The sequence below is a fragment of the Elgaria multicarinata genome, chromosome 8, assembly GCF_023053635.1.
Source record: "Elgaria multicarinata webbii isolate HBS135686 ecotype San Diego chromosome 8, rElgMul1.1.pri, whole genome shotgun sequence".
NCBI lineage: Eukaryota > Metazoa > Chordata > Lepidosauria > Squamata > Anguidae > Elgaria > Elgaria multicarinata.
In genome coordinates, this window is record NC_086178.1 from 56,728,353 (window position 1) to 56,756,176 (window position 27,824).

General features: G+C 40.6%; 1 protein-coding gene across 1 annotated transcript; it reads left to right on the top strand.

Annotated features, from left to right (window-relative positions):
- Positions 1 to 60: 60 nt before the first annotated feature.
- OGA (O-GlcNAcase) lies at positions 61 to 27,824 on the top strand. The gene is made up of 16 exons (XM_063132526.1): positions 61 to 486; positions 4,162 to 4,213; positions 5,815 to 5,912; positions 7,965 to 8,095; positions 8,474 to 8,645; positions 9,006 to 9,104; positions 9,266 to 9,550; positions 10,480 to 10,638; positions 11,216 to 11,838; positions 12,228 to 12,402; positions 16,844 to 16,929; positions 17,796 to 17,900; positions 19,297 to 19,382; positions 21,605 to 21,797; positions 23,480 to 23,639; positions 25,629 to 27,824. The coding sequence occupies exons 1-16, from the start codon at positions 258 to 260 to the stop codon at positions 25,763 to 25,765; spliced, it is 2,790 nt and encodes a 929-aa protein (XP_062988596.1). The 5' UTR covers positions 61 to 257; the 3' UTR covers positions 25,766 to 27,824.

Sequence of the window (27,824 nt, forward strand, 5' to 3'; positions counted from 1 at the left end):
CACCCTTCCCCCCTTCTTACAGGCAGTCGCTCAATTCGTTCCCTCAAGCAGCTGCTTTGTTGGGCGACTCGCCTGCCTGGTGTTCGTGGCTGGCTGGCTGGCGCGCGGAGGGAAGGAGGTGGAGCTGCACGTGATCAGCCACCGCGGCCCCGGTTGGCAGTCGAGCGAGCAGAGCGGTTGGTTCTGGCTCGGACCGGCTGGGGCTGGTTTTCCCCGCGCAAGCGCAGCCTGCCCCGGTTAGAGAGTAGGGAAGGGCGATGGCGGCCGACGGGAGTCCTTCAGCGGGCCTGGCTGGGATGGTCGAGGAGACGCGGGGGGAGCCTCAGGGCACGCCCGGCCCAAGCCCTGTACCTGCCGCCGCCGCCTCCCCAAGTGAGTCGCCCCCTACGAGAACCGACCCGACGGCCCCGGAAACGGATCCTGGCACCGTCGCCGGACCTGTGGGCAATGGGGGTGCGCGGCGGTTCCTCTGCGGCGTCGTAGAAGGTAAGGGGGGGAGCTAGGAAACGGGAGAGGTGCAGGGCTGGTTGGAGTGACGGTAAAAAGCGAGAAAGAAGACAGCCTGTGTAGCTCAGCCTTCCCGACTCGGGAGTTGTATTGGACTACAACTCCCAGCAGCCTGAGGGTGCTGGGTGTTGTCCAGCGCTTTTGGAGGGCCCCCGAGTCGGTGCAGGATACTGTAGCTGAACAAAGCTTCGCGTTCTCTCACTTGCTCGTTCGCTACCATCAACCCTTCCTTCCCCGCTCCTTTTTCCCCTTTGTGTAACGCCAGGCTCCGCCCTGGCCATGAAAGCTTTAGGCAGAGGCATAACTCGGTTTACCTTTCTCTTAAGAAGAAGCAAAGCTCTCCTTTTGATGCATCTCTCTCCCTGCAAGCTTCTGAACCACAGGTTTTGTTCTTCCATTCGCGTGGATACCAGGAGCAAAAAAAAAAAAAAAAAAAAGATGCCATGAAACTGCGATTTGTGCAATGAAAACAACCGAGAGTCCCCTGGCACCTTTAATGGCGAATCAGTGTGTAGCCCGTTGCTTAGTTACTGCTTGGATTGCTGTTCCGTTAACTCTGCCTAGTAATTTAAGAAAGTGGTTAATAAAGTTAGTAGACTTATTTTGCTTTAATTCTATGCATTTTTGACACATAATCTGGGGAACTTTTATTTTAAGTAAACAACCATACGCTTCTCTTAGTATTGAGTGCCCATGCTAAGCAGATGCTGCCTAGAAAAATAGACTGTTGCAGGCTGAAGACTGGGGGTGGGTGGGGGCGTTTAGACCCTGTACAATCTAGTAAAGGTTTTGTGTGCGCTATGTTGGCTTCAAAGAATAATCTTGCTCAAAGCTGCTGAAGAACACGCATGTGTTCAGATCTAGTCTAGATTAAATTGTAAACGTTGTTAGCAATAGAAATATAGTTCAAAACTTGGATTAGGGTGTTTTTTCCCACATTCATGCAGTGACCAGAATTGGCCCTTCTTAGGGCAAACTGCATGTATCTTGTTTTGTACAGGGAGGCTTGATAGGGTCAGAATTTGGAAGACAAAGTTTATTTCCAATCTGATTAGAATGTTTTGCATTTGTACCTAGGTTAGGGAAGACCTCTTTCATCTTGAGGGCTAAATTTCATTATGGAGAAGCTCTTGTGGGGCCACATTCCAGTGGTGGGTGGAGCAAAAGGCAAAAGTGGGTTGAAAGTGCCAGCACATTTTAGTTTAAAGTTCTTACTCCCTGTAATGGTCAACGTTTCAGAGTGGAAGTAAAATTGCACACAAGCCATTGATGCTGTGGAGAAAGGGTGAGGCCTTTTGAGAAACAGCAAGTGGGGCTAGTTGGGATCCTGGGCTTGAGGTTCTGTACCCCTGGCCTAGTCTAATAATTTTGTGTGAATTTGTTCTGGGGAAGAAGAGAGGCCAGGTGATTAGCAAATGCTGTAAGGGATGAAAAAGTTATGGTTTGCATCATCTACAAAATGCCTCTTGTGATTTTTTTTAAAAAAAACAAAACTTGCAGCTGCAGTGTAGCTCATGCCAATTGTATTGGTGTTTGTGCTAAAATACAGACAGGCTGGAATGCAGTGCTGAGACTTAACCCCCCCAAAAAAAACATTCCTTTCTGGAATGGGAAATTTGTAATGAAAAACATCATATGAATGAGTTGGGCTACCAAAGATGAACATAACAGCTTCCCATCTGCCAGTTTCCTTACAATTTTAAAATAGTCAATCTCCACTTGATTTAATTATCTGTTTTAGGATTTATGTATCTAAGGCTGCAATCCTTTACCCACTTTTCTGGGAGTAGACTTCGCTTAACATAGTGGGGCTTACTTCTTAGTAAATATGCATAGGATTGTGCTGTAAGTTTTAAGTTACATTGTGCTAAGAGTCCACTGTTTTGGGCTGTCCTAGGTATCCATGTAAAAATTGTGATTGCTAGGACTCTGCTGCTCATTTATTTATTTATTACATTTTTATACCGCCCAATACCGAAGCTCTCTGGGCAGTTCAGGAAAATTAAAACCATAATAAAACAACCAACAGTTAAAAACACAAATACAAAATACAGTATGAAAAGCACAACCAGAATAAAACCATGCAGCAAAAATTGATATAAGATTAAAATACAGAGTTAGAACAGTAAAATTTAAATTTAAGTTAAAATTAAGTGTTAAAATACTGACAGAATAAAAAAGTCTTCAGCTGGCGACGAAAGGAGTACAGTGTAGGCGCCAGGCGGACCTCTCTGGGGAGCTCATTCCACAGCCTGGGTGCCACAGCGGAGAAAGCCCTCCTCCTTGTAGCTGTTGTCCTTGACCATGCACTGGAACTCTCTCCCCACCCCAGGTCCAACTTTGGAGCAGGAATTGGCGCTGTGGGTTTATTTGGCCCTTCACTCCCAAAGTACTCTGGGCACTTTTGTAGTGCAGTGGGCCAACAACCCCCAGCTACAGAGAGGGTGGGAATTGCCATTCAATGATGAAGATGGTCATTGCCCATCTCTGCAGCTCCAAGGCTGGGAGAGAGCCTCTGAGCCTTGTCATGTTCACCAGAGGATGACAGCACTCCTCCCATATAAAACAAAATGTTATGCCCCGCCAATTCCTGTCCACAAGCGGTGCCTATTGCTTGCTAAATGAAGAGTTAGCGCTTCCAGGGCATCTAGAAACGAGTGAGAATGCTCATTTCTTGAATGGGGCAGGTTAGCGGAGCTCGCAGAAGGTGTTCCGTTGACCTGTCCCAATCAAGAACAGAGCAGTTTTGCTTGTTTCAGCTCTTCCTTTGGGTAGTGCTAAATCTCTGTTGCATAAAAAATCCAGTTTAATTTATTTAAAACCCAATTTTTGGATTTTTTTTTAAGCATTGGTTTTTATCCACCCTGCTATACTGTCTTTTTGTCTTAACTCTGTTTTGTTTGGCCTAACTCCATTACCACATAAGCACAGGACAACAATCCTATCTTGCTTGTGTCTTTGCACCTGTGACTTTAGTCAGAGAAGTTAAAAGCCCAGAACATTTAAGATGCTGGAGCTGTTAGTTAGGTTGGATAGAGTCATTTCCATGTCATGAAAAACTGAAATTAATGCCCAGGTTAGATTTTATGAGACTATACGTGTAAGTTTAGCATGTTTATGATGAGATTTCATTGAACTATGTTATCTTTTAAATGAGAGAAATTTAGCATATTTCTGTGGGGGGAATCAAAAATTGATTTTTAAAAATTTAAATCATTTTTCAAAAAAAGATTTAAATTTTAAAAAACCAATTTTTTAAAAAATGACCAGCCCACCCCCCACTATAGGCTGAAGTGACTTGGGTAATTCAGAATGTGTTTTATCAGCTCAGATTAATATACCAACTATTACTCTATCTCGGCAGACAGAACCTCACAGCAATTTCTCTCACTCGGGTAACCTATTAGTGTTATTGTGTGGTGTTTAATCTAATATGTATGTCACATTCAGTGACCATTGGACAGAGGAGCAATTCATGTCTAATAAATATATTTCTCTGTTACATTAAAGTATTTTTTTAGGCATTATAGAAATAGTAATTACGTATTCCTGCAAATTAAAAATTGATTAAAAGCTTTGCTCTGGAGTTATGCTGAATATTTTTTAAGCTGAAGCATAATATTTGAGACTGTCAACTTTCAATATTTCCTACAGGATTTTATGGACGACCTTGGGTTATGGAACAAAGGAAGGAACTTTTTAGAAGGTATGTGATATGTTACTTCTACTACACAACCTGTTGTAAAAATCTATATTAAGCGCCGAAGTAATGTATTAAAAGCAAGTGGCAAAAAGTCGCAAAAGGTCATACAAAATAGAACAGTTCCTGCTTCCAGTGACTAACATAATAACTTAACTCTATATTGCAAGATGTGGTAGTAAAAGCAATAGGTTTTGGCAGCCATTTCCAAAATCTGCCCACAGGTGGACCCCATTTTTTTAGGATTTATAATTCATTTTACTGTGATCCAAAAATATACAACTACTTTTAACTTTTCTCTTCACTAAATATTCTGGAGAGCATATTCCAGGAAGTAGTGCTGAGGCACCTGCTCCTACCTTTGGGAATTGTCCAATGTGGTGTTCCTCAGGGCTCAGTGTTGTTCTTCATGCTATTTAGCATCTACATGAAACTGCTGTGAGAGATCATCAAGAACTACGGGATTTAGTGTCATCAATAGGCTGATGACACCCTGCCTTGTCTCCTTTTTGTCAAATCCACGTGAGGCAGTGAAAACGTTTGAATGTATGCCTACAGTCCGCGATGGACTGCAGTAGGGTGAATAAACTTACATTTAATCCAGATAAGATAGAGTTTATCTTAGTGGAAGTCAGTGGATTGGTTGATTGTAAATGCCTGTCCCTCAAAAGATCCGTTTTGTAGGCTGGTGGTATTTCTGAACTTGGTGTAGCTCCTGAGTTTCCAGGTGGCAACTGTGGTCTGGAGCACCAGCTTATAAGAACATAAGAAGTGCCCTGATGCTGGATCATACCAAGAGTCCATCTAGTCCAGCACTCTGTTCACACAGTGGCCAACCAGCCATCGGCCAGGGACCAACAACGCTGGACATGGAGCAACAGCACCCGCCCACCCATCCTCCCCAGCAACTGATGCACACAGGCTTACTGCCTCAAATACTGGAGATAGTACACAACCATCAGGGCTAGTAGCCATTGATAGCCTTCACCTCCAGGAACTTATCCAACCTCCTTTTAAAGCCATCCAAATCGGTGCCATCAATACATCTTGTGGTACTGAGTTCCATCATTTAACAATGCACTGTGTGAAGAAGTACTTCCTTTTATTTGTCCTGGATCTCCCACCAATCAGCTTCATGGGATGACCACAGGTTCTAGTATTTTGAGAGAGGGAGAAAAATGTCTCCCTACCCACATTCTCCATACCATGCATAATTTTGTACACCTCTATCATGTCTCCCTTTAGCCTCCTTTTTTCCAAGCTAAACAATCCCAGTTGAAGTAACCTTCCCTCATAGGGGAGATGCTCCAGCCCCTTAATCATTTTAGTTGCCCTTCTACATATATTGTAGAAACTAAGACATTCTGAAAAAAAAAAGAAAAGTGATCATGTAAGTCATTGGTTTGTATAATTTGTCATCTTATCTATCTTCTTTGTAAAATTTATTTGTGGAGGTTTAGCATTCTTGGCTTTTTTGGGTGATCAGTCTCTTTGTAGTGTTTCAGAACTTGCTTGGGTATACATAGCTATGCAATTGTGGGGAAAGTGGGTTAAATTTGTACAATGTTCTCTTAATTTCCTTTTTGTTTTTGCTCTTTGCTTCATAGACTTCAGAAATGGGGATTAAATACATACTTATATGCACCAAAAGATGATTACAAGCACAGGATGTTTTGGCGAGAAATGTATTCTGTGGAGGAAGCGGGTAACTAGCCTTATTTAATTTTCAAGTAATGATTCGGTGAGGATGAGGAATTACCCAGTGACGAGGAATGAACAATGTTGAATTAAAGTAAATTAGGGTTATTTATTTCATTATATTATTATCTCTCCTTTGTTACATCATTCAACTCAAGATAGAAAACATAGGGTTACCAGATGTTGGTATCATCCATGGCACCGTCATGACACAGTTCTGTGTAGCTTCAGTAAAGTTGCTGCATCATGTGTCCGCCGGTGATGGCTTTGGACCATCACCTTAGTAATGCAAGGGAGAAAAAAAAATCTAAACTCCGCAGTGTTTCCTACATCGGTGTGAGCAGAGAAAACACTGCTATGGCACTTGTGCATTCCACATGTCTTCCTTTCTGACTTTAAAGGCCTGCTGTAGATATACCACTTTCTGACCTCCTAATGAGTTCACATGCTTTGCACTTCTCCCAACTTGCACATACATTCTTTATGTTCTTTGGGTTTTTTCAGAGGAAATTGTAGAGCAGCATTATATTTGCACCAGACCACAGGATGAGTATCCACTTGTAATCCAGTGTAACATTGGACACATTCTTGTAAAGTGGTCCACAAAAGTTATTCCACAATTATTTTTATGAGCCAATGAGCCCAGAACTATGTGGATTAAAAATGTTTTCATTTCATATAGTTAAAAGTAATTGTATTAAAAACACTTGTTCTGGAATAAAAGGTTAAAAAGAACTGAAAAGGAGAAAAATATTTAGTATTCCTACTTTCAGGTAGCTTAAAACAAGCCTGTTCTTCCTCTCTTCCCCTCCAAAAGGTCAAAGACAAATTGACTAGTTTCACATAACATGACAACCCACACTCAAGGTTGCGTATGGGTTAAATGTGGCTTGTTGAATTGTGGCTTGTTGTTGAAATGTGCGTTGTTGTGTGAAACAGCCTGCACTAACAAGCTATGGTTTGTTAGTCATGAACAATCCAGTTTACAACCTAACAACAAATCATGGGTTCTCTTATTTAAGCCACAGTGGGCTGTGGTGTGGGCCGTTTTGAAAATTCACCACCAGCAACAGCTTGTTGTGTCATGTGAACCTAGGCAGTGGGGGTTGTGTGAAACTTAAACAATCCTCACATAACCTGTCTCCTAATCTAGGGTTATGCGGGGCTTGTTTAACTCTCACACAACTCTTGCCGCCTGGATTCACATGATATGACAAGCCATGACCAGTTGGTGAATATTCAAATCCTCCCAAGACTCTGCAGCTCAGCATGGCCACAGTGGACTATTTTGATCATATGAATCATGAAGCCAGCCAACAACAAACCATGGGTTCTCTTTGTGGGTTGTTGTTGGTTAACAAACTATGGTTTTGTTAGCATGGCTGGGGTAACATAACACAACACGTAGTTTAACAACAAATCATGGTTCAATGACAATGCACACTCAACCCGTACTAAGCCATTGAATCCCTTGCTCCAAAATGACATGTGCAGCTTGATCCTCCCGTGCATATTTACTTGAAAAAGTTTCTGTGCTTGCTTACTTGTGTATAGGATTTGCAACCAGGTTGCATTATTCCTTATTTACCTGTGAGCTCCATTTATTATACTGTGTTCCCCAAGTGACCAGAGGAGTTGTAATTTGCAAACCTGGTTAGGCAATCTTCTCCCAATTTTTAGTCATTTGCATTTTAGGAATTCTCATTTAAACCTTTTTCAGGGAGTGTCTTAACCATTTTATAATCCTCTTAATCTTCTGAATGAAATTGCACAAATTCCACTAGACCAATACCATTTGTTTTCTAATGTGTTGTGCTTGGAAAAAAATCAGATTGACGGCTTACAGCCCAGCTGTGAGGATAGCTGTACATATGGAAATCATACGGAGGGTTGGAACTGTTCTAAGAAGAAATGTTAACTCTTCATGTTTTCTTCCCTGTTAGACTTAAAAACGTGTGCTGCCTGCAGATATTCAGAAATATTTTTAATATATTTAAATTGATGAAATGGATTGATTTTCTTATTGATTCTTGCTGAAACTGTTGGCTTTGATTTCTAGAGCAGCTCATGACTCTGATCGCAGCTGCTCAAGAATATGAAATAGAATTTATCTATGCCATCTCTCCTGGGCTCGATATTACTTTCTCAAACCCCAAAGAAGTGTCTACATTGAAACGCAAGCTGGACCAGGTATTTTCATTTGTGTATATTATAATTTTTGAAATGTAACTCCGAAACAAGAATTATTGATAAAGAAACTATCCCACTCATGTTCTTTTAATTTAAAAACAGATATCAAATTAGAATTTTACTTTGGGAAATAGAAACCTTTGACAGTTGGATACTCTGGGTTTGATTTATACATAAACATTCACATGAATAGTGAAGATTGTATTCAGACATAGGGGCCCATTCATTAAATCAAAAGAGCCTGACAAAGCACCTGGTCTCCTGTGTTACTTTATTTAAGTGAGATATTGTCATATAGTCATGGACAAGCTTTCAGGTTTTATTAGTCTTCGTTCTAATAAGCTTTCATGTTTTTCCCTCTCTTCCTCTCCTTGCTAGGTTTCTCAGTTTGGTTGCAGATCCTTTGCACTCTTGTTTGATGATATTGATCATAATATGTGTGCAGCAGACAAAGAAGTGTTCAGCTCCTTTGCCCATGCCCAGGTTTCAATCACAAATGAAATCTACCAGTATCTTGGAGAGCCAGAAACATTCCTTTTCTGTCCCACAGGTAAGAGCATAATGCGAATACTGAATTTTGATAGGAGTGTAGTGAAAAGCTTTCTAATTCTTGTTGAAGCATTACTATTTTAATCTCGGGTCACCTGAAAGCAGGAATAAGCTAGCCTATTGTGCAAGTAAAATCATATGGGAAACATTTTGTGAGCCACAGTGTTACAGCCAGTCTCCCCCCTTCATTTTTTCTCATGCACAAAACATTAAATTGGGAGTTTTAAAACATTTCTATACTATGCTGTCGATAAATGGCTCCCCTTTTTTTTTCCTTGGGAGGAGGTATGTTTTAGTCCAGCACATCTAAAAATGCTCTGATTATTTTTGAGCTTCAGCTATAAATTTTGTTCTGTTCTAGAATACTGTGGCACTTTCTGCTATCCAAACGTTGCTCAGTCTCCCTATTTACGAACTGTGGGAGAGAAGCTGTTACCTGGAATTGATGTGCTATGGACAGGTGAGTGTCATACTTTTTCCCCAGGTTGATTTGAGCCAAGATCACCAACTTAATTCAGCTTGTTATTAAATATTTTAGTACACTAGTTAAACTTTATCATACTGATCTATAAATATTCCATAAGAACATTCTGAGTTTTTCATTTATCCCATTATTTTTAGGTCCCAAAGTGGTATCTAAAGACATTCCAGTAGAGTCTATTGAAGAGGTTTCAAAGATAATTCGCAGAGCTCCAGTCATCTGGGACAACATTCACGCTAATGACTATGATCAGAAAAGGCTGTTTCTTGGGCCGTATAAAGGTCGATCAACTGAACTCATCCCACGTTTAAAGGGTGTCCTGACCAATCCAAATTGTGAATTTGAAGCCAACTTTGTTGCTATTCACACCCTTGCAACCTGGTACAAGTCCAACATGAATGGAGTAAGGAAAGATGTTGTGATGAGTAAGTTGATCAGATAACACACACTGTCTTGTGAAACAATGCCTGTAGAAAGTCCTATGTACGTCCATAACTCAAATTTTCACTTCAAGTCAAATGGCTTACTTCAGGAAATGTGACTGTTCCAGATTCATGTGCGTAGGTGATTCAGGAGGAGGCAATTAGCTGTTCCTTGTTTTTAGTAGCAATGGTGATAGACAAAATGGGTGCACTGTAGGAGCTGTTAACACTTTTTACATTGTAGTACTATCAGAGCCAACAAGTGTCAAAGAGGATGTTGCAGCAAAGCTAAATATCTTTAAAAACCCTGCTAAGCCTAAAATACCCAAGTATGGCAAAAGACAAAAGGTACAGAAAATGTAGATGGAGCTTTTGAAAAGGATAATGTAGAATACAAAAGGAATTTTAAAAAAGATGAAATGTTCTTTTCAGTAGCTTGTTTTTTTGAGTTAGATGCTGGCTTTAAAGTACCAGGCAACTAATTAGAACAATCATTTGGAGAGTAGGAATACAATTTGGAACTGTCTAAGCCTTCAAATGTGTGGCTGAGTTTTATAGCCAGTTTTTGTGCAAAATTACTGAAATGGTCAAGAATTGATTTACTTGCAATCACCAAATTGTGCATGCTGGGCCTAGGATCTTGAACCTTGAGAAGCCCTATTCCCTGGTTGCTTTTAGGATGGACTTCCATGGTCAGTCTTTGGAAATTTCATTTCAGTAGCTAGACCAAACCACAAAACTTGAAATAATGTATGATAAAATTTCCAGTTTATATAATCCAACTACAGAATTCTGTTACCTTGTTGCAGTATATAGTGATATTAACACACATAACCCTCTTTAAATTCAAATCCCCTCTTTAAATTCAAATACATGGCAGTCTTGAACCTTGATTTCCAGTTAATATACTGTTTTCTTGCTATTCTGTGCAGCTGACACTGAAGACAGCACAGTTTCAATTCAGATTAAACTGGAGAATGAAGGGAGTGATGAAGATATAGAAACAGACGTTCTCTATAGCCCTCAGATGGCCTTGAAATTGTCATTAACAGAGTGGCTACAGGAATTTGCAGTACCTCATCAGTACAGCAGTGAGTAAGATTTCTGTTTTGTTGCAACTGAAGCATTGAAGCGAATGAAGAATGTTCTTCAAATAAATAAGTGGTTTTCAAGCCCGTAGGAGAAAATGCTAAAAAGAATACTACAAAGGTTTGCTGCTGATTTGGTTCCATAATGAGCAGAAAGCATTAAATTCACTCAAAGTTATGTTTGGGTAGATTGTATGGAATTGGTGGCACTGAAAAGACTTATCTTGACAGCTATGTTCTTTAATAACATTTTGTCATTATTGGTCATTACAGCATGCATCTTAACAGACAACATTGGTGTAGCTTGCATCTATTAAAGAATAATTCTGGGTACTGATTCAGACTTGCATTTTCCTACTTGGAGAGAACCTCTGTTTAGGAAAAATATGTCATGAAAATTGCACAAGTGTCTTATCAGGTGTTTTCAAAATACGTCTAATTGTGGCAAAACAGACACACATGGTTTTACACATTCTCGTGTGCATGTTTTTTTACACAGGTTATTTGCAAGTAGAAAAAGGATTCTGTGAAATAATTTAGAGGGTAGAATTGAAGCCATGTGTCTGTTCTGTGTTCACAGGTAGGCAAGTGGCCCACAGTGGGGCTAAAACAAATGTTGTAGATGTACCTCTGGTTGCACCATCCTCTTTAAATTCTACCACCGTGGTTACTACAGTTTACCAAGAGCCCATAATGAGTCAAGGAACTGCATTGAGCAGCGAGTCTCAAGCTCTGGCCAAAGATGAAGAGGATGAGCAGGAAGAGAAGAAGCAGTTGGATGAGGAACCAATGGACATGGTGGTAGAAAAGCAAGAGGATGCTGACAAGAATATCAATCAAATATTGACTGACATTGCTGAAGCAAAAATGTCAGAGGAGTTAAAACCAATGGATACTGACAAAGAGAGCATGGCTGAATCAAAATCTCCAGAGATGTCAATGCAGGACGATTGTGGGAGTGATATTGCACCTATGCAGACAGACGAGCAAACCAACAAGGAGCAGTTTGTGCCTGGCCCCCACGAGAAAGCCTTGTATGCAATAGAGCCTGTGACTCTAGAAGATCTACAGTTACTTGCAGACTTGTTCTACCTTCCATATGAACATGGGCCCAAAGGGGCGCAAATGTTACGAGAGTTTCAGTGGCTCAGAGCAAATAGCAGTGTTGTCAGTGTGAATTGTAAAGGAAAGGACTCTGAAAAGGTGAGTGTGCTCATTTTTCCTTTGGTAGGTGTGCATATTTTTGTATAAAAAATGCAATAGCAAAGGAAATTTAACTGGCAACTTCATACGAAGTCCCTGAGCCTAACTTGTAGAGAATTATTTAGTCCGTGCAGGTGGGCAGATTGGTATTCAGATGTTTTGTATTACTTTCATGTTTTGTATGAGTGAGCCACTCCTTGGTTACCCTGGCTATAGATGAGGAAGTGATGGATATTGTGATGTTGGCAATCTAGATTCTTCTCTCCCTGAATCCTGGAGGAAAGTGCAGTGTGGAATTTGGTATTCATCTTTAGCCACTTTATAAAGCCTTTTGCCTTGAAAAGTGAGATATAAATGCTTGTTGGATAAATAAAAATCTTGTTCATTAGATTGAAGAATGGCGTGCTCGGGCCACTAAGTTTGAAGAGATGTGTAGCTTGGTGATGGGCATGTTCACTCGACTTTCCAATTGTGCCAACCGGACAATCCTCTATGACATGTATTCGTACGTCTGGGACATCAAGAGCATCATGTCAATGGTGAAATCTTTTGTGCAGTGGCTAGGTATGTTCTTTAGGAACCAATTATAGTGGCAACTAGTATATATGATTGTCTTTAATTAGCCCACGGGAAAAAAAAAGAATCTCAAATGTTTTGATGTTATGGTCGATTTGACCTTAAATTCTTTTCCTATCTCTATTCTTGTTCACTATTCATGCATCACTATAAGACTGGCAATAAAAGTAACAGTTGGCCATACAGTGAATATCTGTTGATCTTGAAACATTTTTCTTGGGCTAATGAACCTAAAAGATGATATCTGAAACATGAGTGTTGACTTGGACTGAATGCACACTGGATTATATCATGCAGTATTTCCTGGTCTTGTTGCAAAAATTGGAAATGACACTATGAAATGTGACCATACCTTAGCCATCTGCTGCTTGCTCTGTCTCAATAACGTTATTGCTGTCTTCAACAGAACAGTTGCAGATGTGACCTTTCAGTGGGCCTGGCCAAGAGGAAGCCGAGCCTCCTAGCCCTTTCTCTGCGCATGCGAGCTTTAGCATAAGGCTATTCTGGTGCAAAAGTGATTTGCTTTGACATTTGCAAGTTGCCTGATTTGGGGCAAGGGTAAGAAATTCCAGAGCTCTGGAGTCTGTTTTCATACCAGACTGATGATCTCTGAAGAGAAATCAAGAGCCTTTTTTTGTCTGCAGCCTTTTTTTAAAATTAAGTGGGTTTTTTTGGAATAGCACCAGCATGGCCTGGGATCCTCTAGTGACCTCATTTCACTTTCAGGTTTCAATCCAGCTGTAAAGGAATATGCTGTGGACTTGCTTGATGTACACAGCAGGCAGCAAAGCTGATGGTTTCCTGTCACAATTTCTGTAGTTGTCACAAACTTCATAATAAACCTCAGTGCCTGGATCAGCCTACAGTTCCTGGATCACTTCAAGTCATGATAACTTGTACGTAGTCATAGCTAATTATATATGTTGAAATAAAGAGTCTTGGGTTAGCTGCCAAGATTGCATTTCGTCATTGCTTAACAGAGGACACTTTCTAGCAAAAATTTGAGACCTTAGTGTGTAGAACTTTTTTTTTGGGGGGGGGGGGCGTAGAAGAAGCATTTCCTCCCAGATAAAGGAAATAATTCAAAATCTGGGCCTTAGAATACAGTCTGTGTCATGTAGCATTGTGATGGGACTGATCTTGTGGTCTCTCTCCCTCAGACTCTGTTCAGGGGTCTTGGGTTACTTAGAGAACAGGAATAGGAAAATCTTATCAGCCAATCAGCCACCAATTTTAAAGTCAGGAATGGTGACGCAACTTAGTTATAAATGGTGTAATTACTCTGGTTACAGAGTTGAATTCTTCTAGTCCCAACACTATTCTCTGATTACTCATTAAATATTGTACGTGACAAGGCATGAGCAGCAACGTTTCAAAGCTTAGGAAAGTATAGGGCATATTTAGAATCACCAGGCAAAACATCAGAAATACTTTAAGCTATTGTTTTAACAGAACTATATACTTAGAATTAAGCATAGAAAACAAAAGAGAAAACGCAAGTTGTTAAACTGAGAGTTAATATTGCTACTTACTAAAGGCACAGACTTGATGCAAAATTTCTATCATTTCAACCAGGATTCAGCACGTAACGAAAGTAAGAGACTTCTATCTTGGTTCGAAATTAACAATCTCAAAAGATGAATCAAGTTAGATGCAAGGTGTGCACCATATTTGTTGTATAAAGCCAATAAAGACCCAGATAAGGGACTGGAAACATTTCTCAAACCTCCTTTCTCTAAATTTCCAGGAGTATAAACTTATTTCCTATAATACCTTACACAAGAGATTTTGATAAAGAAGCAAATAGGGAACTCTAATAACTAAACTTACATAATAATATGAATTTGTAAATTTGATGTGCCATTGATTTGAAATGCAAGGGTGATTTGATCTTGGAACAAAAACTGCTTTAATATTTAACAAACCCTTGAGGGAAGTAATTAACTTGTTCCTAAATTTACATTTTCTTTATAGCAATCTGGTGTTTCATGGCACCCTGACTCACTCTGGCACCTAAATAAAGTGCTGCTCAGAGCTTATCAGACCATTGCGTAGGAATATAGAAATACAAGCATATAGCTATGGCTCCTTCACAAGCATGTCAATAAAATAATTTACATTACTGTCTGAGAGGAGACCATTAAGTCCAGAGTCTAAAATTACTTAACTGCACCACTGTATGGAAGGTCAGATGGGCAAAATATTTTTTTTTAAAAAAAAAAAAATGTGTTATACTTTTGCAATGGGGGTCCCAGTGGTCTCCCTTCAGTGGGATTGACCTGATCCATAACTGTTAAGTTTCAGCAGTTCTGCAGCATCATTTGGTTCCCAAACCATTCACAGGGCCAAAATAATTGTTCTTAATCTTGTATCCAAAGTTTTAGGACAGGTAACAAAACAAATAAAAAAACACATGCCACAGAATAGAATTCCCACTAAAATACAAATGTTCTGTGCATAATGATTAAACAGAGGTGTTTAGCATTGTTGCTGAGTTTGTTAAACGTTAATCTTTTAATTGTTCCAGCCAGATGTTGCTTGTGTCCTGTTCTCCAGTTCAGAGAACAAGACTACTGCTTGTGGCTGTCATAGGGGTACTTTGTACCCCTCTGATACTGAATGCTAATAAGTTCAGTGCGTTTTATATTCCATTTGATACGTTCTCCTCAACATCTCTCCTTAGATCTCTTGATTTCTGCTGGCAGAGATCCTATCGTTGATGGTTGAGATCATGATTATTTGTTGACAGCCTTAATTGTATAGTCAGAAAACATGTCTTCCATTTGATATGAATACATATAAAACTAAATCAGAATGGTCTAGCCATTGAATGCTGATGTACTCAGTGGTCCACTGAAGGCTGATCTCTTTTCCCTTTCATTCAATCCAGCTAGCATTCAGTTTATAATTGGTGTGGATACTACTACTATGGATTACTAATGCCTTCTACTGTCTTCTTCCCCAATGTGTGCAGATGGGAGAATCTTCAGCACAAGTGTCTACTGCTATTGGATGGACCGCGCCAGATGCTTTCAGCGTGTCGTGATTAATAAATTTAAGATGGGAAGGTTCTGTCTACGAGGCAGCTCAGATTAGGGGCAGTAGGCATAGGCTGAAGTCACATTTGCGCAGCGACTCAGGCATTAACTCTTGATTTTCATTCATACAGCTCTTCATTCATGCAGCTCTATAAAGTGTATAATAGTTGGAGTGCTAGTTACAGTGTAGTCTCAAAGGAGAAGTATTCCAAGTTTCAAATGAAAGGGTACTGTATGATGTCTCTTTGCATGAGAGGCTCTGATATGGAAACAGTTGAAACTCAAACTGGCAGGTTTGGGGTCATCTCAGACTTGCTATATCAAAAGGCTCACTTTCACAATTTGATGCTGAGCATCAACATCCAGCTTGGTTCACTTTGAGACTGCCTGGCTAGCATGACACCTGACTGTACTGATCTGAGATTGTTACTTGAACAGGAAGTAGATCGCTGTCCACAGGAAGAAACAAACTTGCGCAGCTCATCTTATCAGAAGACTAGGCGGGTCACTTAATCCCCATAGGAGTTATTCACTTGCCTGTCCCCTCTCAAAGCTGTTGGTTATGCTAATTGGATTTATAGCTTGGATGATAGAACTGTCGCCAAAGCCGAGCCAGTGTTAAAAAAATTACAGCCCAATTCTTAATACATTTTGCAGAGGGCTTTAAAGCCCTTGCCAAAGCTGACTGGCTGTCAGGAATTGTGACATTTCTGATATAGTTGAGGGTGGGTGGGGAAATGCTGTAACCGTAACAGGCCATTGTTGCCTTTATTGGTAACACAGTGTATACTGTGTTGTGTGATTGCATAAGCAGAGCCACAGAAGTGGGCAGAGATGGTTTTAATCTCTTATAAGAGGCCTCTGTTTCACCTAGCTGCTTGGGGTGTTTTATTCCATACCAAACCTAGTTTTCTGGCAAGATTCAAACAGTATGAAAATGTGACTTCAGACAGGTCCAAGTATTTTCAAGGGGCTGTGATAATGGCTAATTACTACAATCCCTTACTGGGTGGAACTGATCAGCTGTTGCCTTGTTCCATAGAACTTCTAAATGTTCTTAGTGAAGAAAAAACAGGACTGGCAAGCTTAATCTTTATATATTGCATGTACCTGTATGGAACGGGGCACATTAGCAACCTTTACCAGTATTGAATTGTCTGCTCTCTAAGGCTGCTATCTGACATTATGGTTTTATTACTAAAGAGCACAAGCACCTAGTAAGCAGGAATCTTTACCAGCTGTACAACATTATTACAGCCTTGCAAGTTCTTGGATTATAGCTCAGTTAGAGAACTTTTCCCACCAAGTGTGTGTTAGCTTGTTGGACATTTTAGTATCTCAGGACAATCCCCCTTCTCGTAACGTTCTCCGCTTGGATCTGATCTCCACAGGGTGTCGTAGTCAATCTTCAGCACAGTTCTTAAGTGGAGACCAAGAACCCTGGGCCTTTAGAGGTGGTCTAGCAGGAGAGTTCCAGGTATCAATATGAATTCACAACTGAATGACATTGTCTTTGTTTGAGAAAACGTTTATTGCACATCGGAGGGCTGGAAGGCTTGGTCTGCCGAAGGCTTTCTGGTCCAAAACCCAAATAGCCTGACAGCTTTGTTTTTAAATAATTTTCCTCCCATTTCTACAGTAATATCCCAAGGAGATGCTGCCATTCCCATGCGCCTGCGAAGCGCAGCGGCTTTAGTTGTACATTTCACATTGTTTCTTTGCAGGTCGCACAGCGTTTTTTATCTGCGCCCGCAATTGCACAATGCGCGCCTGCTTGTCTGCCGACGAGAACTCCATGAGCAAAGAGACCATGCTGCCGTGTACTCTAGGATTCTCCCAAAGCAAAATTTCTAACTTGTGTTCCTGGTAACCCAATTGGCAATCAGTCTTCAATGGTTGTTTATTTTGTGCTTGAATTTGCTCATGGATTTTTCAGGGGCTTACTTTCTTCCCCCTCACAGGTGCTCTCTGCGCACAGCCAATTGATTCAGGAAGTTGTTTTGGGGTTAGTGTCTCCTCTGGCCAGTTAACCCTCTTCAGACCAAACCTTTCCTCCTGACATGGCTATGTTATGCTGAGAGCATAGATGAGATTTGGCGAAATTATGCTAAAGCAGAAATGAGTTTAATGTAAACTCTGTTAAGTGCTATAACAGTTGTGTATCTTAAACATCTATTCAGATAAAATGGCAAAATGGTCCTTACATTTGTAAAGCCTGCAAAACCCTACCTCCCTCTGGGGTACCTGCAGTAGCAAAAGTTAACTTGGGAGACTGCAGTGCACGCCCAAGAATGTATTGCATCTTGCTTCTCCAAGACTTACATTAACTCTTTATTTTCACAGCGTTTGCTGCCTATTGAAGGAGCAAATGACCTCTTTTTTCAGCCACCTCCTCTGACTCCAACTTCCAAAGTCTACACCATCAGACCCTACTTTCCAAAAGATGAGGTAAACCAAATTCATTTGCCATTCTTGTACCCAATTCTTTAGTTTTGGAGGAGCACATTGATAGAGCAAGCTGTTGCCTTTATACTTTCTCAAGTCTATTAAATGAGTCTCCTAAATGCCTATGAGAAGTGTGACTCAAATGGCAAAAATTGCTGTTGAAGCAAGATTGGGTGGCTCACTGAGTTAATTGCAAATCGCTGGTAGACTCAGCATAGGGTGACCATATTTATTTATTTATTTTAGCATTTTTATCCCGCCCTTATCACAAAAGCTGCAGGAGCCCTGCCTTCTTGACCGGATACAAAAGAGGGCAGGGCTCCTGCAGCTTTAACTTGTGATGAAGAGGTAATTTCACCAAGTGCTGCAATGCATACAAATGATACCAGCTGAAATTCCCGTTTCTATGCAACTGTTAAAGATACAGAAACCCTGACCTCTTTTTCATATGGTCACCCTAACCCAGCAATAATATAAAATACATTTTTCCTGGTTGCTTTTTACAGTTAGTTGGCCTCATTTCTGGAAGAGAATTTGCCACTTCTATTTTATATTTGGTGAACTAGAGCTGTCATCCTCTACAGATTTAGGATTGAGCTGCTTTAGGATGCATACTTATGCACGTTTAGACTTAAAAAGTCCTACGCTTTCCAACATAGCTGGCTGGGAGATACTGGGAATTGTTGGATTTTTTTCTTTCTAAACATGCATAGGGTGAGCGTAAGGTTGGACTATTTTTCCAACTCTACTGTGCTTTTTCAAGGCACCATGGAATAAGTTCTTTTTTGGAGTGAGAGACCTTAATTAATGTCTCAGGAGGAATATGGCATGTTTTATTAATTTAGTAAATTTATATCCTGCTCTTCTGTGAAAAATATAGAGTTGTATTCCTTTTTTCAAGTATCTTAATATTTCAAATTTACCAAAGGAAAGGACGTTCTTTCTGCTGCTGCTCCAGGCAAAAAACCATACATCTTCAACAGATTATATCTGTAACTGATCACAGTAAAAATACTACATTTTGTACAACATGATTAATAAGAGCCTGTGTTATATAACAGCTTCTTATTTATTTGCCATATTTGTACCCCATTCTTCCTCCAAGGAGCTCAGGGAAACTAACGTGAGGTTATTTTAGTGTTCTCCTAAGGCCACCCAATGAGCTCATGTTTGAGTGGGGATTTGAACCCAAATTTCCCCACTACAAATCCAACATCCTATCCATTAATCACAATGTCAGTATTTGCAGTACTTGTCGAATACAAACATATAGTATATGGAGACATGGAATCTAATTATAGAATGAGTTTGCCTGTTTTAGTGGAATAGCATGGCTTCCAAAATAACATAAGATTTATGCTGAAAATGTGTAAAATGCTTTTTTTGTGTATGTCCTTAGGTATCCGTATACAAGATATGCAGAGAAATGTATGATGATGGAGTTGAACAACCTTTCCATAGTCAGCCAGACCTAATTGGAGACAAGTATGTATACGCTTGAGAGAAACTTGGATGTATTGACCATATAATGTTTTGTGTAGTAACGGTGCATCTGTTGCTGTCCAGAAATGTAAATACAATATTCAAAGCACCTGGGAAAAGCAGAGACCTTGCTAACTAAATAGAACAGAAATTCAATTTTTAGTTTGTAGGAGTCTGGTTTGCACTTCACCATGTTCAGCTAGAAACCTGGCTTGGCAGAGTTTTGCAGATTTCATTAATGGTTGGCTATTCTTAATAAAAACTTGAGAAAGAAAACAAAGGTTAAGGAGCAGAAACAAATGGACAACAGTGTGTTTATTTATTTATTTATTTAGAGTATTTTTATCCCGCACCTCAGCCAAAAGGCTCTCAGAGCGGCTTACAATTTATCATTAAAGAAGACATGTATGGTTATAGAAAAATAAAATCAGCCTGGATCATCCTTTGTGAAAGACAACAGGCATGCTTCTGAATCGAGCAATAACCCCTTGAGATTTAGCAGTCAGTTCCAGTTGCTGTATGCATGTCAGGGGTTGGAAATAAGAAATTATAAACTACATGGATAGTAGATGCAGCCTCTCCTTTCTCACTCAACTAGTATAATGCAGCACTGCCAAGTAATCACGTATGCATTTCCTCATCCTCATTCAGAAGATCAATAAAAACACTCTAGCAAAAGGCACAAGTCCCTCATTTTCCAACCCCTAAGTTAGAGTGGGCAACTTGTGGCGCTCCAGATGTTTTGGCCTACAAGTTCCCATCACCCTCCCATTGGCTGTGCTAGCTAGGGCTGAGGGAGTTGTAGGCCAAAATGTCTGGAGGGCCACAAGTAGCCCACCCCTGCTAAATGGTGCAAATCCAACATTTCCAGTGTAAGAAAGAGGTTCAAGTCCAGGGCTCAAATCTGGCCCTCCGGGGTTCCCCAGATGGCCATGCTCAAATATATGCTTCAGTTCTTCACTGAAACTCACCTTTCATACAAGCATGTGCATCAGCCTGGCTCAAACTACATTTAAATGCCCACTTATAGAACACTACCTCATTCTGTCTTTGACAAACCAGTCTCCTTCGTCTTCCTTTTCTCTCCATTCCACTCCCCTTGTATGTCTTGCCATTTACGTTTTCCCCATGATTGGACGGTTTCTCTCTTGATGTGAGCTGGTTTGGGAGACAATGTCTGAAACGTGGGATAAAGTTCAGCAAATCAATTAATAAATTTCTTTGCTGCTTCATAGCGATAATTGCAACATTAAGTGATATGTTGCATAGGCAAAACCGTCATCCAAGAAAAAATGCTTTACATGGCCTGATAACACCTCCCAGTGGAGGTAGTACAGCTGCAAATAATTGAAGGATATACACATGCATATGAATTGGCCCTCAAGTGAGAGCTTCGGCTATTGGGTGGTATAAAAATGCAATCAATCAATCATATGTAATGAAATGTGGATTGTTCTTGTCGGCCTTCCTTTCACTCCCATTCGGGGCTTGCTGATTCTCCCCAATCAGCATCTCTACTTCATCCCTTTAAAAAAAATAGTTTAAACAATCATATCCACAAATTCCACTATAACCCCCCAAAATAACCTTTGTCTTGTCACTGTGATTGTTCTTGCTCTTTATTGCTTCTCACATTAACCTCAAGCTCTTAATGCTTACATGTAACTCATTCTAATCTTCCTTCTCCACTTCATGATTTAAGGTTCAAGTCCAGCTGTGGGTTTTCTTCTCCCATTGCTGCCAGGAGCAGCCTTCCTCACTGTTTGCTGAGCCACTTATTCAAATCTTTCTTTAAAACTTCTGCACAATCATTCCTGAACCACCAAAGCCTCACCTTTTAATGTTTTTTGCCAGTTCCTTATTTTGCTATCAAACATTGCCTGTTCCTTTTCCTTTCTTAGATCTAATGTAATTTTGAAGGAAAGCCCTGTAGATGGGTTCTTTGCCAGTTGCGTGTTCGGCATACTGCCTGACCCACTATCATTAAATAAGTATTAAATCATAGTAACACTTTTTAACTGAAAACTTTTTGCTTAATGTGCATTACTTTGTGGTTCTTTTATTATCTCTTAATGACTTCTTGCTCTCCTATTATGAGCCTTCCATCTGTAGAACAATTCCACAGATATATTCTTTGGGTGTTGCTTTAATTATCTAATGTGACTTTGATTATTTCTGTTTTCTGTTGGCCCTGGATTCAACTGTGACCATTCCTTTCCTCTCAGGTTGGTAGGTGGCTTGCTCTCCCTTAGCCCAGATTACTGTTTTGTCCTGGAAGATGAAGATGGCATCTGTGGCTATGCATTGGGCACCGTTGATGTAACTCCTTTCATTAAGAAATGCAAAATTGCCTGGATTCCTTTCATGCAGGAAAAATATACCAAGCCCAGCAGTGATAAGGAGCTATCGGAGGCTGAGGTTAGTCATGCTGATGTATGTTTGAGTTGTACAACTAGTGTACATCTGTATGTCCATGCCTTTAGAGTCCTGCTAAAAGTGGGAACAAATTGTCCTGGACCTTTCCAAATATCAAGTCCTCAAACATACGTTATTTATGTGCAGGCCAAAGACTCCTTAGAATTAGTTTTTCTCTGTCCCTCTAGACATCCTCATCTACAATTACCTGAATAATTTTAAGTTGAAAAAAGTTTCATCCTTACTCAGTTAAATAGAACAATTGCATCTGATAGCATTCCATTATTATAATCACGAGCACTTATAGTATAGTTATGGTTAGCCATAATTCTAAATTTCAAAATTTTACTTCCAGTAGACAACATAAGTGAGATCATTAGTTCTCACAGACTCCCTTACTATAATATGCATGCATACACACACTCCAGTGGTGGAAATGGCTTCAAAAAGTTGTTGATATATGTAAAAGGCTAAAGGCTCTGGGAACAGTGCCTGAGAGAAGCTGGATGAGAAGCCTCATGTCATTTTCACTTCCCTAAGTCCCAAGCCCAAATCATCTGCCTCCAGTCTGTTACGAGTCCCAGTCCCTTTTATGACATAACTTTTGTTTTGCTCAGTGAACTGCAAAATTGGTTTATTGACTTGAAATAAACTAAGATCACTATTAGTAATGTAAGGGCTGCCGTATTAAAATGGTATTACTTTGAGAGGCTTAAGCTGCAATCTTATGCACACTTACCCAGGAATAAGTCCCATTGAACTTAGTGGAGCTTAATTCTGAGTAGACATTTATTTATTTATTTATTTATTTATTTATTTATTTATTTATCAATCATACTTATACCCCGCTCCTCAGCCAAAAAAGGCTCTCGGAGCGGCTTACACTTAGCAAAAAAAGACAGTCCCTGCCCTCAGGCTTACAATCTAATAAAGACATGACACACAAGGAAAAGGAGTCAAGGAGGGAGGGAGGGAGGAGAGAGAGAGAGAGAGTCCAGCAGGCCCCGATGTTACTTCTGCCTGCTCCTGTCCCCTCGGTCCTTCTTCTTCCCCACAGGGCCAAGATGGCAGTTTGCCCTGTGGGGGGGGGGGAAGAGTCCAGCAGGAGCAGGCCCCGATGTTACTTCTGCCTGCTCCTGTCCCCTCGGTCCTTCTTCTTCCCCACAGGGCCAAGATGGCAGTTTGCCCTGTGGGGGGGGGGGAAGAGTCCAGCAGGAGCAGGCCCCGATGTTACTTCTGCCTGCTCCTGTCCCCTCGGTCCTTCTTCTTCCCCACAGGGCCAAGATGGCAGTTTGCCCTGTGGGGGGGGGGGGAAGAGTCCAGACATAGATAGGATTGCACTGTTAGACCAGTAAGAGAGGTAACAGCTTTCAAAAGGGAGATCCTGCTACTTGCACCAGGTGCCCAATATCTCTCTCTCTCTCTCTCTCTCTCTCTCTCTCTATATATATATATATATATGTACCTATATATCTATATCTCGCATCAGACAGGAAGGGATTGCTCGAAATCCATTGCAGTTAGCTACTTTCGCTTTTATGTTTGGGGATTAACGTAGAAGTCTAGTCAAGTGATTAGGATACCGCAAGTCCATACAGAGGGCCCTCTTCGGTAAGTGCATACAGTGCTGCCACCATATATCACTGAACAATGCAGAAAAGCCATTTCTATTGTGTATATTGTAGAAAATCATGCTGAGCTTCCACGAGGAGCAAGAAGTTCTGCCAGAAACATTCCTTGCCAACTTCCCATCACTGATCAAGATTGACATCCATAAAAAGGTGACTGATCCAAGTGTGGCCAAAAGCATGATGGCTTGCCTGCTGTCCTCTCTCAAGGCAAACGGTAAGCTCCTGCTGCTGACTCTTCTAGCTAATGGGATATTAAAGCAACCCCAACCAATGCAGCACAGTTCTAGGCCCTTGGGAAGGTCATCGCTTTGAGGACCTCAAATCCTCTAACATAGGTGGGGAATTTGAATAATTATGGATGTGCAAAACCATGCCTCCTTCATTACCTTCCCACAAAGTAGACATGCTGTATTTGCAATACAGATCGAGAACATTGATGTGTGCATTATTATGCATCATTAGGTTGTATGGGGCTGTCTTTCAAGTGCATTCAGAAATAGCAATTGGTCAGGATTCAGCAGCTAGGCTCTTTACTTGATGGCCATTATCATTATCCCAAAAGAGCACTTCCCCTTAGGCTACATCCAATGTTGTATGAATGGATTTCTGCTCATGCAATGGACCTTTCCCATTCCCCTCTTCCCCTGTAGCTCCTCTGTGAGCCAAAAATCTTCTCTATAGAGGGTCCCCCAAACTATCCAAAGCAGATTTGGGGGATGGGGTGGGGCTACATGGGGAGTCTGCTCCATTAGCCGATGCCATTTTATCAGTGGAAAGAAACAATTGGATTTCATTCTGGGTGTCCCTCTGCCTAAGGCCTTAAGATGAGCCTTGGAAAGCTCTGCTTAGTTGTGCCATCACCATCTGATGTTTTGTAAGAGATTGCAGGGAAGAGTTAGTGGCGATGCCTTTCTGTGAAGCTCCTTGTTAAGGGGAACCTATCTGTCCTACTCCCTCTTGTCCTTCAAGAAATCCCTCAAGTTTCTTTGTTCATAAGGGATTGTGGCTGCTGAAGTTTTTTTGGAGTTGTGAATCTTTCAACTAGATCTGTATCTTTATGTGTATCATTTACATAGGTTAATGATCATATGTGATACTTTAATTTTTATTAAATTTTGTATTGTAGGCTGCTGAAAAGAACCTTTGGTGTTAAGATGGTTGGGTGTTATTGAAATTTACAATAGGCTTATTTGTGCATGTTAATTTATAAGCGCAGACATCTCTTTAATCCGTAGTAATACAGAGCTAAGTACAAGCACAGTTAACATAATTGTCATCATTGGGTTGCTACTTCTTTTTTGTTTTTTGGCATATCTAAATAATAATCCCAAGGTTGCTGAAGGGACACATAGGTATTAGCAAGTGTGAGGATTTCAGCATATTTGTGGTATCCTGCTGATTATTGTGTTGCAATACAGCAGGTGGCACATTGCAGATTTGAATGTGGGCAATAATGCACCACTTTTGGTTGCTCACATCATCCTTGCAAGTCCTAGAGAGTCATATATTTTACAAAGACAGCTCTTTTGGTCCATGAGAAAAAAACCTCCAAAATCCATAGTTGGTTATCTTTATTAGGCCTGACAAAAATGTCACAAAATAATGTGCAAGTGTGGCCCATATATGTGCCACGTATATAGCACATATATGTGCCACATAAGTGTGGGCCGTAATTAAAGGACCCATATATATTTTGAACAATTATATGGATATCAAGCTTCCTTAGAGGCCTGGTGAATTCTCCAGTGGCTGAGATCCAGAAAACAATGAACCTAGTTCCATGTGTCCAAGCAGGCTTTGGGTTTCCCAAACAGCCTGCAGGAGAGTTGCAGAGCAGATTGCAATGTAACATGACAATCTGCTTTTCAAGGAAATAGTTAAAATCTTAATGGGCTTCCCTAAAGTATTCTTGTGGGTCTCAGCCAGTGTGATCTTTGGCTTTCCTTTAATGTCTGAAGTGCTGGGCCTTCTGCAGCATATTGAGCTGGGGGATTGAATGATAGGGTGGAGTGCCCAAGGAAGTAGGATGAAGTACAGAAAGGCACCTATACTGTTGACAATCCGTTTACTGATCTTGGCTGTGAATCAGTAATAGACAATGGTATCTGAATTGATGAGAGAAATCTAACAGTGTTTGCAAACTTTCAGCTTTATTAGAGTAATTCCTCTGCTTCCCCAAATATCTCCCTTCTCTCTTATTCAGGCTCCCGTGGGGCATTCTGTGAAGTGAGACCAGATGACAAAAGGATCCTGGAATTTTACAGCAAGCTGGGATGCTTTGAAATAGCTAAAATGGAAGGATTTCCTAAGGATGTTGTTATCCTTGGAAGAAGCTTGTAAGGAGGTTGTGAGTGAACTTTTGATACTGTAGTCACCTAACTGTTGGAGAGTGGTGAGCCTGAGGTTTATCTTATTGTCTGTCCATGCAAAGGCAGCAGTCAGCTGGCCTGACAGGAGTTATGAGAACATTCACCTATTACCCTCTCTGAGACGCTGCTCAAAACACTGTTTGGAAAACAGATACTGGTCGTCCCCATTTCCTGGTCTTAAGTGAAGTGCCAAGGAATGCTGCATATGATGTAGCCTCGGGAAGAGATTCGCATGAATTCCCAGAGGTACTGGTGGCAGTTCCATGGGTCCACCTCTGTATTCAACAGAATGGCTGTCTTCTCCATGAAATACTTGTCCCCTGTGTCATGAAGTGAGATGAAAGTGGGATCCCTCCCTTTACAGAGGAAAGCAGGGTGTCTGTGTTGGTAAATCACTAAAAGACTAACACTGACAACTCTAGGTTTTGTTGGCTGACATACTTACTGATAGGGAAATGAATGGCCATCACCTGTAAAGAATATTGGTTAAGCTTTGTGCTTCGTAGGGATAAACTGTGCATTTGTCTGTGGCAAAGTCACTCAGTGGCAGAAGTGTAAATTTCAGTGTGTAAATATATATAAACTCGCTGTATGCTAACACATTGTGTTTAATCGTTTTGTAATTCTTTTGCTTTCCAAAGCAAAGCGATATTGTTCTGAGGCAGCACTTTTGAATAATGTCTAACCACAAGAGAGGCCGGAGCCAACTTCACTACGGGCCTTTTCTGCTGTGCCTCATGCCCTTCACTAAAAAAGCAGGTTTGGCAAAAGGGGAGTGCTGATTTAGAAAGGTCATTCCTTTAGCGGTTGAATTCTCAAGAAGTGAATACTGCCTCCTACTGCAGAAAAGCTGGTCAGAGGGCAATCTAGTGAGATGATTATTATCACTGACATCCAGGCAGCCAATTGCCCACCCAAACTGGGTGGATGAAAGAAGGAATACTGTGACTTACAGCCCCTCCCCAGGTCAGTCATTCTAATTAAATCAGGAGCATTGAGTCATGCCCGTTTGTGACAGACTTCTTCGTGGACAAAAATAAGCACATCTTACAACTTATTTGAGTAGTTACCTACTTCTGTTATTACTGCCTGTTCCAAACCTTTAAGGCTTTTACTGAAATCTTACAAATGAAATCCGCATGGCTAGGAGTTGTAATAAGAAGGTGCATTACTTGGGAGGAGGTATTACTGTTCCATTGAATGCCTTGTTCCCATGAGGCAATCAGCCAACATCACACCTCATTTCTCTCACCTGCTACAATCAACTACTTTTCTTCCTTTGGAAAAAAAATATTTTTAGGGAGGATGCAAATTTAGTTGAATTTTTTTTAAAAAAACAACCCTCTCAATCTGTAGATTTTGAAGAAGTTTTATACACTTTTTCAAATGGCAATTTACTGCCAAAGTAGGTTGCAGCCTCTACTGAGAAGCAGGTGTTTGGCCTTGGTTATAGTTACACTCACAAGTATTTGATTTTCACTATGTGAACAGTTTTAATAGCAAAGTATTTAAGCTGCAACAAGTACATTTCACTTGGCGGGGTGGGTGGGGGGAGCCACTGAACTATTATGATAGAGCTTGTGTAATTCCAAGCTGGCTTTCATGAGTTTTCTATGGCTTTGTGTGTATGCAAAGCATCTAGCCACTTGGTTTAGTTTTAATTAGATGCCAGGGGGGAAAAACTTTTATCTGGATTTATGGCATTATACATTTTGAGGGAGGGGGGTATCTTTGATTTTTATACAGTTAACACAATTTCTCTTATCACTGTTTTAAGTTAGTTGTGTGATAGTCCTGAAAGTCTGGGCCAGCCCCTTGTTCTGGGGCTATAAAGCAATGCATTGACACAGCTTTCATGATTATCAGTTTTCATTGCGTACAGTTGGAATGCCACTTTCATGACCGTCTTTAGACCTACTGTATCTGTAGCAGAACAACGGACTGCGTAAAATTGTATTTGGAGACCATGTGAGAAATAGAATAAATTGCAAAGTGAATGTAAAAACGCGTCTCTGTATATTGTTACAGAA